This window comes from Chanodichthys erythropterus, chromosome 9, assembly GCF_024489055.1.
Source record: "Chanodichthys erythropterus isolate Z2021 chromosome 9, ASM2448905v1, whole genome shotgun sequence".
NCBI classification, from domain to species: Eukaryota; Metazoa; Chordata; class Actinopteri; order Cypriniformes; family Xenocyprididae; genus Chanodichthys; species Chanodichthys erythropterus.
Window position 1 is genome coordinate 14,815,762 of NC_090229.1, and position 11,381 is coordinate 14,827,142.

General features: G+C 36.0%; 1 protein-coding gene across 2 annotated transcripts; it reads right to left on the reverse strand.

Moving 5' to 3' along the window:
* Positions 1-880: 880 nt before the first annotated feature.
* Positions 881-11,104, reverse strand: acer1 (alkaline ceramidase 1). 2 transcript variants are annotated; one of them, XM_067393642.1, is made up of 7 exons: positions 11,086-11,104; positions 5,102-5,223; positions 4,579-4,693; positions 3,877-4,015; positions 3,306-3,443; positions 3,043-3,180; positions 881-1,851 (listed from the first exon to the last, which is right to left on the reverse strand). In XM_067393642.1, the coding sequence occupies exons 2-7, from the start codon at positions 5,192-5,194 to the stop codon at positions 1,674-1,676; spliced, it is 801 nt and encodes a 266-aa protein (XP_067249743.1). In that variant the 5' UTR covers positions 5,195-5,223; positions 11,086-11,104; the 3' UTR covers positions 881-1,673. The 2 variants fall into 2 exon arrangements, with proteins under 2 accessions (XP_067249743.1, XP_067249742.1); XM_067393641.1 differs by lacking the exon at positions 11,086-11,104 and adding an exon at positions 9,563-9,747.
* Positions 11,105-11,381: the final 277 nt, after the last annotated feature.

An 11,381-nucleotide genomic window follows, 5' to 3' on the forward strand; every position in this document is an offset into this window, starting at 1 on the left:
GCCGAACCGATGGGATGTTTTTATTTTTTGCAGTCTACATAACATGCGGTTATTTTTTCCTGAATTATTTTCAGTTCCGTATTTGAAAACAATGCATGTTACACACAGCTGTGTTATGATTGGTTGGTTGAAGGCATGCCTCTGCTCTGTGTTTAATTAGGGGATTACAATACATAATTAATGCTTAGTGATTTCACATGCCATTTGAAGGGACTAATTTAATATGGGAGACTGGGGCTAGTTGTCACACATTTTACTATAGTAAAAAGTTTTTTTTAAGGTTTTTTTTTTTCTTTCTTTCATGTCTATTAAGGTCTTGACTCTAATAAAGCTAGCCCCTTGAACATTTCAACCGGGAAAAATAGTTCATTTAACACACGTTGACTCAATAGCGGGCATGTTGTTACAATAGGGGTAAGTTGTCACAATGGAATGGTGGTCTTTAAACAGCCTATTATAGGCTTTTCAGTTCAATTTAAACAGTAAACAATCATAAAATGTTATGATAGGCCTACTAGAATTTTAGTTTGGATTACAGAATTCACTAAAACCTATTATTATTGCTTTAAAATCATAAAACGAACCACTTGTCAAACTTCAAATCATAGATCATTGTATTTCAGCAGAAGGTAGTAATGCAGCTCAACTGCACTACACCTATGACCTACACTTGATGGCGCTGTGTCAGACGGGTGAAGTATCCATATAACCTGGAGTTGACCCCATTTTCTTTGTTTTCTATAAAGCAGCGTCGTTTTAAGTTTTGTCTTTTGCTAGTTTTTGACTTTTATTTTAGTGTGTATCTCATGGTGCTTCTTTGAAAAGCTTTTAAATGACAACAAACCCTTAAATAAATTCTCAAACCATATACATGTCCCAGCATTCATAATTTATATAAAAATAGATCCATATCATTAGTTTCGTGTCACATCAGTCTTTTCCACAGTGATGCCATTGAACTGTTCAGCATCAATATACACAATATCACACACTGAGGTGGAGGTTAGAAGTAAGCATACAATATATAGATATATAATGTTTAACAAAACAAATACAGTAAAATAGCATTATATTTAAAAATCCCACATCAAAATGCACATAATCCTAGTTATTACATTTGTAAACAAATGTTTGCACCATTTACTGTGAGAAAATCATTCAGATCTCACATTGAACAGGCGGCATGACTTTTCCTCCTCTGATCAGACTAGTAATATAACATTTACATTTTAATCATCATTCAAGTTTCACCCATCAATCAAGTAGTTGCTTATAAAATTTTTCCTTGGTTACCTTTGTTTCATATTGAGTAAATCAAGTAAAATACAGAATGTACATACATTCAATCTTGTCAAAACAGTGCAAATATTCATTTTCACATAACAAAGACGAAAATACAAACACACATATACTTCAGTTTCAGGTTCTTTGACAAGAAATGAGGAGAAAGTGCCTGAAACTGCAACCATTTCACCACAACATGCAACATAAGCTTCAAGTTTCTCTTCAGTGTTTACATAACACATGGAGTCTTAGAGTATTGATCTAGGAGCAGCTCCTTCCGGTCCGTATAAATGTATTCAAGATTTGAACGGTAAAGGCTGATCCTAGATCAGCGCTACACCTGAGCAGCTTTAAAAACGAGATTGCATCTGTTCATCTTGTTGTGCCTGCTAGCATCTTTTCCGGGTCTTTGTGGTTCCTTTGAGGACTATGTAAGGCAGTCCAATGGCCCAGTTATTCCGTGGCCAGTACTGCAGGTCGGGGAGGGAATAAGGGATCTCCACACTAGCATCCAGGTAAGCGATCAAAGTGCTGCCGTAAGCTGTGGCCACCACAATCAGAATGTGCCTGAACAGAGACGTGGAGAAAAATAAGATAGATTAGCATGACAGTCTGAAAGTCTGGACAATGTGGCTTAATCCCGAAAAGCCTGACATATGAAATAATAGTCAGAAAAAAAAAAAATCTTTTTTAATAGAACAGTTTGTTGAATCTTTAGACAACATATTAAATATCTAAAATATTTTCTGTTGAGTATCATATTGATACATCAGGCTTTTATGGAACTTGCTCTCAAAAAGAAATAAAACACCTTGATTTTATTCAGAGGCAAAAACTGGGCAAAAATATGCAATTTGGTGCAGTTGCTGATATTTAAATGACCTAATATTAAGATGAAATTCTCAGCGCTTGTAACGTAAATCATTGAGATCTTTATAACACAGATTACAGTAGTGGCCAAAAGTGATGTCCGGAGGGGATATTTGTTTTTAATGAACCAACAAGTTCAATGAAATCATCAAAATATGAGGCAAATATTTTATTATTATTTTTTATATTTTTTGTAATATGATGGTAGGACAAAACACTAAACTTGGTTAAGGTATTTATCTGACAAAATTATTTGGCAGAAAAGGCAAACTACAGTTTTATTTTACTTTGCAAAGAAATAAAAATAATACATTTTGTTGGTTCTCTCATGTGTTCATAATTTCTTTGACAGCCTGGCCAAAAATTATGTCTGCACAATTTGGCATTTTTATTGTGTTCTCACAAATAAAACAACTGACCAATAAACAACTACCTAATATGATTAGAAAATCTTTAACAAATTTTAATAATATTTGAGTAAAGTACTTACTTAAAATGAATATAAATATCAGTTGCCAGTCTATATCTCCAAATAATGTTATAGTTAGATTATATTTAAATGCTCTGTAGTTTTTATTGTTTTATTGTTTATATGTGTGAAATATTACTAACAATATAAAAGTTATTCGTACATTTACTTTATATATAAAAAAAATAAAAAAAATCAGTAAAGATTTGGTGAAGGTGGACATTTTTACAATTGCAAAAAAAAACCTGCTAAATAGGTATTAACTATCAATTAGACGACATACAAAACCATTTTATTAGCAAAGATTTGATTGCGTTTATAATCTAGAGGCTTTAAAGATTTGTGTATTAATTATGAATCGGTAAGATTTATAGTGTTAAATGAACTCAACATACAGCAGGATATCATGGCTCACTCACCAGATACCGTGCAGATAACAGAAGTCCAGTTTCTGCCAGAAGCTGCAGCCGAAGCGATCGCTAATCCAGCAGGAGATGGCCAGAACCCACAGGCCAGTGGACGCCCAGGCCAGACGCAGCACTCGCTCATCTGTGCAACTGTTTGACAAACAGATCAGTATTGAACGAGAGCAAAACAAGAAAGAAAAAAACATCTCGCATAAGTAGCGTTTATAGTCTTAATGTGGACGATAGTGACTATTACATCATGTTTTGAACTTTACCTCTTTAACTCCATAAACAGAGAGTAGAGGATATGGATAGCAAAGCAGTTGAGAGCGTAGGCATTGGCTGTAGGCTTGACAAAAGAGGACAGAGTGCTTATGACAGTGATGATCAGGACCAAACGAGAGAACGTTCTCCTAAGAAAGAACAAAACAGAGAAAGAGAGAGCACACTTTAGACTGCAAATAGTCTAGTCATCTAAAATGCTCAAAATAATTATCAAAATATATCAGTAACTTTCTTATATAACTATCTATTAAGACAGTAGACCAATCAAAAAGATGTCTAATCTTGTTTTCAAGCATTTAAATATTAATATAAGGCTGGTTGGACCCCACTGAGAAAGCTGTGGAAACCATCTCTCCCACAGCGAGTTTAGAATATGATGCTGCAGGTTAAAACAGGGTTACTGTTACACAAACTGAAGACTGTAAATCGATCCTTTAATTGCTCCTATTTTTACAGAACTGCAGATGCAGGGTTTTTTAGAGGAGGAAGACAAGTTCATGCCATTACATAGAAACAGACCTTTCTATAGGTACAGACCATGGTAAAATATGAAATTGTTACCTGTCCTTAACAAAGGATGGGAAGTGCCTGCGTGGGAACCACAGGGAGTAGCCAATAGCCAAAACCCACAGGATTGACAGCTCGTCCAGCATCTGGCCCATAAAACTCAGAGTCATATGAAAATACATGGAGAAAAGACCTGAAGGGAGAGAGAGAGAGAAACAGAACATGGAGTGAGAGAGACATCACGGAAGGAGAAAAACGCATTTGGTCCAGCTTTATTCTGGAATCAATTCCCACACTACCTTTTTCTTGCCAAATGTCCCTTTTCTTTCGGATATGTGTGACATAATGGAAGTAAAATGGGAAGTGAATACAATTAAAATTGACTTTAATAGGTTGGTCATGTAAATACCATAATTATTTTATTGAGGAAACAGCATTGAGGATTTTTTTTAATTAGAAATAATTATTATTTATAACAAAATGTAATTTTTTTTTAATAGTAATAATAATTTGAACATGGTTTTCTTGCATTTCTGGTGTATTGATTTGCATGTGAACATTTTGTATAAGTCACAACTGTTTTGCCACAAACAAACAAAATCAAAGTGACATTTCATTATTTCATTTTTTTGAATTAAATATAATCAATCAGTGGATTTCAGTTTCGCTGGCTTTAAATTTGGCTATTGAACAATGCTGCCCCCTGAAGGATTGTTAATGTCACAACTCCTTTTAGATTCAACTCTTCACACTTACCTACAAAGACCATCATAATCCAGACCAGATGCACAGCCAGGTTTCTTTCCTTGGCATATGGGTGCAGCAGGTAGAGCATTATGGGTGAGATCACAAAGAAGATGAAACTGCTCATCTGAAAAGGGAACAAACGCTGAATCAGTGAATCAGACATACTCCAACTCAAATACTATCCCACGATGCACCTAAATGTGGATTTATAGCAGTCATGTCGACTTTTACACATGTTGTATTAGTCTGATACTGAGGAAGATCAATAAATAAAACCTGAATGGGCTGAACTGAACAGCACTGGATTCTGTCTCTGGATAGGTGTGACAGTGTGCCTGAGTCACTGCAGATGTGTCATTAGTGTGGGTGTAGTTTCTGGATGAAACCATGGCACTTTGAGCATTGAGACTGCAGCAATTAGTGTAGTTAACAATGTCTCGAATAGGATTCCTCTAGTGTTAATGACTGAATTGAGAATGATTCAGTGATTAATGTGTGAAAGGATTCGCAAGCTTGTCTGTTATGCTCATACCGTGTTGAAATATTCCACAACGTTCTCTGAATGTTTATAGTTGTCTTCACACCAGTCCACTTCAGAGCTCTCGTAGGAAAACACACCTGCCATTTTGTCAAAGGACGGGAATGACGGGATCTCTGAGAGAAAGAGAGACTGTTTTATCATTCACTGTTATGATAGATTGAAAATTCTATGGCTTACATCTCTGTGTTGAAGACAACACAGCACAGACAGCAAAACACTTGTCATTGTGCTAAAGCTTGTTGTCTTTACACAGAGTGTTCCAGACTCGACTGTGACAGAATGGAGATACTGAACAAAAGCAAATCTCTGCCTTTCTGGTGTCTATAGGAGATATGGTAGACAATTTTTATTGAAGGATAAGGGGCTGTTCACGAGTTCCAAGGCAATGTTTTTCCACTGTTTTCAATGTAAACATCTGGTCTTAAAGGGAAAGTTCACCCAAAAATGAAAATTCTGTCATTTACTCAGCACCAAGTTGTTCTAAACCTGTATGAAATTCTTTTTCTACTGAACACAAAACAAGATATTTTGTAGAATGTCGGTAACCAAACAGTTGTGGTGCACCATTGACTTCCATGGTATTTTTTCCATACTATGGGGCCCATCAACTGTTTGGTTACCCATATTCTTCAAAATATCTTCTTCTGTGTTCAGTAGAACAAAGAAATTCATACAGGTTTCGAACAACTTGAGGGTGAGTAAATGCTGACAGAATTTTCATTTCTGGGTGAACTATCACTTTAAGGCACAGTCACATTTACCGTTGTACGGCACATTTCAATAGGAATCCACACAACCTGGAATTTCTCATGAGATCAAAGATTTCCGCATGCAGATTTCACATTGGGTTCAAGTTGTTCACCACACTAACCAACAGAAAGCTGCTTGATTTAAAAGTGACTCTTTTTTTTCAATCACATTAGTGAAATTTTGCCCTCAAAATTTCACTAATGTGATTGCATCTTTAGGAGTCATTCGCACAGAATGACCCAATGTGCAACCTTTCCACTGTTTTTGTAAACATGCGCCAAACAGGCATGTTTTTCAGTATCTCGTACTCAAGTTATAATAAGTTGAACTACATTAAAGGTGCCCTAGAACTTTTTTTAAAAGATGTAATATAAGTCTAAGGTGTCCCCTGAATGTGTCTGTGAAGTTTCAGCTCAAAATATCCCATAGATTTATTTTAATTCATTTTTTTAACTGCCTATTTTAGGGGATCATTTTAAATGAGCCGATTCAGGGTGTGTGGCCCTTTAAATCTGGTGCTCCACGCCCCAAGAGCTCGCGCTTGCCTTAAACAACATAAACGAAGTTCAAACAGCTAATATAACCCTCAAAATGGATCTTTACAAAGTGTTCGTCATGCAGCATGTCTAATCGTGTAAGTATGGTGTTTATTTTGATGTTAACATTGATTATGAATGAGTTTGAGGCTGTGCTCCGTGGCTAACGGCTAATGCTACACTGTTGGAGAGATTTATAAAGAATGAAGTTGCATTTATGAATTATACAGACTGCAAGTGTTTAAAAATAAAAAAAATAGCGACGGCTCTTGTCTCCGTGAATACAGTAAGACACGATGGTAACTTTAACCACATTTAACAGTACATTAGCAACATGCTAACGAAACATTTAGAAAGACAGTTTACAAATATCACTAAAAATATCATGTTATAATGAATCATGTCAGTTATTATTACTCCATCTGCCATTTTTCGCTGTTGTCTTTTGCTTGCTTACCTCGTCTGATGATTCAGCTGTGCAAATCCAAACATTTTGCCCTTGTCTAATGCCTAGAATATGGACTGGCATATTTAAATATTGGGGGCGTTCACCCCGACTAGGGCTGCACGATTAATCGCATGCTATTCTCACGCGCATTTCGTCAGTAAAGCCGGTTCCCTGATTACCGCTAAATCGCCATCACCTGCTTTCAAATGAAGCGGCATTTAATAGACAGAGCCGTAGATCACTGAAAAGCCACGCAATATCGCGTTCATATCGCAGATGAATCGCCTGCGATAATGAACGCGATATTGCGTGGCTTGTCTGTGATCTACGGCTCTGTCTATTAAAAGGCGCTCCGTTTAAAAACAGGTGATGGCGATTTAGCGGTAATCAGGGAACCGGCTTTACTGACGAAATGCGCGTGAGAATAGCATGCGATTAATCGTGCAGCCCTAACCCCGACTGTTACGTGACAGTGGGTGTTATGTTGAGATTCGCGTGTTCTTCGGAGGTCTTTTAAACAAATGAGATTTATATAAGAAGGAGGAAACAATGGAGTTTGAGACTCACTGTATGTCATTTCCATGCACTGAACTCTTGTTATTTAACAATGCCACGGTAAATTCAATTTTTTAATCTAGGGCACCTTCAAAAATTCAAAAATGGAAAATCCTATCTATTCTAAAATGAGCTGAAACTGACAGGTTCTGACTGTCAGGGTAAGAAAAAAGAAACAATATAATAAATTTACACCTTATGAGGACACAAAGGATGAATATTAAAAATACAGTTTTTGTTGCTTTAGGATTAACAGAGCTTTGGGTAGTTACTTGTATAAATCAACTGTGAATAAAGAAAAGAGGTTTAGAGCTAGTAAATCTTTGATTATGTATGTAAAATTTAGTTAGCAGGAAACAAAAATGAATAACATAATATTTTCCTATATTCTCTTTTGAGTATTCAAACAAACCAAAGAAAACATCTTTAAAACAGAAAGAAAGGTCACTTAGAAAATTAAATTGGATCAGCAGTTAAAAAAAAAAAAAAAAAAATCTGAGCAAAATTTCTCTGTGTGGGTGGATTGCCAAAACAAGTGAATAACATTTTCCTCAAAAAAGTGACAAAAAGAAACATTTTTTTCAATATCTGACTTAATTCTCCCAAGTAAGACTTTAGTCGGGTAAACCTTCTGAATCAATTTTAAATGTTATTTCTTTTACATTATAGACCTTATTCACATCAGCGCCATCTTTGAATTTTAACGGGAATGAAAGCGAAGATGTGAGGAAGAGACACACATCTCTTCAGTGCATTGTATGTTATTTAATCTGTTTTTGGATTGTAATGCTGACGAAACACTGCAAAAACATCTTTCCAAGACATTTTAATAGAATTTATATTATTTTATATAAAAATTATAAGTGATCTAGGAGCTTTATACAGCTTTTTACATTAGATGCCATTGAAAACACAACATGTCTAGCCCTCACAGCCTCGCTTTCATACCCGTCATGGCGCTGCTCTGAATAAGGTCTATTGGTAAGCAGATACTTTTGAGGCAAGGACCATACTTTTTCCCAAGGTATACTCCCTACAATATTATTCCAATATGGTATTATGTAAGGAATTGTTACTCTCTGGAAGAGAGCTCTGATAGTTATTTTTTGTTGCTCTACAGGAAAGCATATGCTTCCAATCATTGTGTCAGTTAAATCCAAAGGGTAGGTACATGGCTATGGAAATGGAGTACCGTACAGCAATAAAGACACTCCAGAGAATGAAGTGTCTTTATGGAGAGAATATGGCATTGAGAACACAACAGCATATTCATTAGCAGTTACAGGAATTTTATATTTTTGTAAAAAAAAGTCTGTCATGTGAGTTAAAAGCTAAAATATGATTGTTTTTGAACCAGTTGTCAAAGAAAAGTGATTTATTTTTTATACAGAACATCCTTATTGTTCCATAAGTAATATCTTTGCAGAGAAAAGTTGTGTTTATATATTAGAGAGCAAGCCAAGAGCATCTGCTTATGGAAATTAGACAGTTTGGGATAGAGAGCTTTGCAACATTATAATTACAAAGTAGGAGAAAATCCAGGCCACCAAATTTAGAAAAATATATATATAATTAGGGATAATATTTCAAAGTGAAGAGGGATTATTTAGGTAATTCTCTTAAACCAATTATTCTGAGAGCTTCTCTTGCCTGAGCAGGTTTTGTATGCAAGTTCAATCCAGTTATTTGTTGCCATTTTCAACATCAGGTGATCTTTTCTGAGCTGATAATGTTTTCAAACAGCCAGTATGTTAATGTCATATACTAAAGTGGTCGGTTTCTATAGAATTTATCTCTTTGTCGATTTGAATTTTACTACTGACACTTATAACGACAATAACTGTGATGGCAATCACATTGTTTTAAATCATAAACTTGTTTAAATAGGTTTGTAGCAATATCACAAAACCAGCAAGTCAAATCATTTTATTCCCTAATGTATCTGTACGCGTGCCCTAGGACCTATCATTACCCCGCAGAGCACGGATCATCATCGAGCTGGGAAAAGTGAATCCTCTGGATAATAAATTAATTGGTAGGGGAGCGCAGCACAGACTTGAGAAAGCACACAACCACCAGAATAACCGAACCGCTGATCATGAAAATGCACATCTTATATAAACTCTATCAAATCAATAGAAAAAGCAATAAACTATGGCTTACCTCTCAAAAACGCACCCACAGCCGCGCGCTCTATGTGTCAGGTTTAAATAGGGGAGAAATGTCCCCGATCCTGTTACGCGGGTCTCGCGCTGTGACATCACCTGGAGGGTTCAAGTGAAACCGAGCAAACAGTGGTAGTGTGGTATTCCTCATTGTGCCATTGTATCGTGAACCTGTCAGCGCACTATGCGGACAGACCTGAAACACGCCGTTTTACATGACAACGGCTGGCACGCGCCCGCCTCCGGCACGAGCTGCAGCACAAGTTCAACTAGCTGAGGTCAATCTACCTGCACCTCCTCACCTGGCGACTTTTTGACGCCCTTCAACTCATTAACCGCTAAATATGTACAATATCAATATTTATTTCCTTCAACAAAATTAAAATTCGTTAAAAGGAATGTCATGGCCTCATGCAGCAGCTCTTTTACAAAAGTTTACCTTGGAAACCACAGTTTCCGCCATATTGCTCTCAAGTTACTACACGTGTTACTTTTTGATTTATTGCAAATTTATAGTACAATTAGCCTGATATACATAAGTACACGAGGTTATTTATTTAGCTTATTTAGAGGTATTAATTTGTCCTTAATTTATTATTCCTTTTATAATTTTGACCATTTTTTATCTCCAGTTTCCCCCAAGTGGCAATTAATAAATTCTGAGGTTCTGAGTTTATTAACAATTGTGTGCTAACAAATATGACTATATTTTTGTACATAATTCTGAGGTTGGGTTACATTAGGTCTATTAACAAATTGTATGTTAATAAATATGACTACATTTTTGTAAATATTAAATATGTGCCAGCCAGAGACAGTGTATGCCTACTTCTCTCTGTTGGGCCTAGTTTTCCCCAAGGTTTCTACCTCATCCTACCTAACTATCCCAGGGTTTTTTTTTCCATGCGACTGTCCCCATTCACAGGGGGTTTGTGAGGCTCTATTTTCTCCAAGCTGCTTTGAAACAATATGTATTGTGCAAAGGGCTAAAGAAATAAATCGAATTTAATTAAATTTAACAGAAACAATCACCAAGAAGAACACTAAATGTGATTAAAAACAATCAGAGAAAAGATCATTTCCACTACTGTAATCTGATGTTAAAAAAAATTATCAAGCTGTTCAGAGATTCAATATTAATCATTTTCAAGCAGTAACTGGTAGGTATTTTGGATACTATGGTAAATTTATGTTGGCCTGTACATTACATAAAATCTCTTATCACCCAAAAAGGTACAAATATATTAATAGAAATACTCTAGCCTTTATCCCAGGGGAACATATAGGCTACATACATATATTTGAAGGCATACTAAGATGAAACTGCTGCAGTTACCCCTCATAAACATGAAGACCTCATGCAAATATCCAGGCTTAAGTCTGTATTTGTTTTCACACACGGCAACATGCTGGATTTTGCATATATGTTTAGCATGGAAAATGAGGACTGACTCTCATATTCCCTCTTATTGTAGCGTCTCCATGCACCTGTTAGGGAGAGAACTTTCAGTCTGAACTCACCTGCTCAACCAGTCCTCCCCACCCACCTGCATAGAAAGAATAAGTTCTTCTGTCATTCACCTCTGTTAAATACACCTCTTTGTGCCAGGGGCTAATAACCTCTATTCTACTGCAAATGCAATCCAAATATCACATCAAACACAGAAATTAGGTGAGGGGGGAAGAAAGACGGAAAAAAATGTAACCAAGTTATTTAGGCTTGGTTACTTTCAGGAACACAATTTACTGTGTTTTCAGCAGCATAGTTTACGGACCAAGAGGCAAATTGAAGTTTTCATCACCTCGAGAGGTATAAC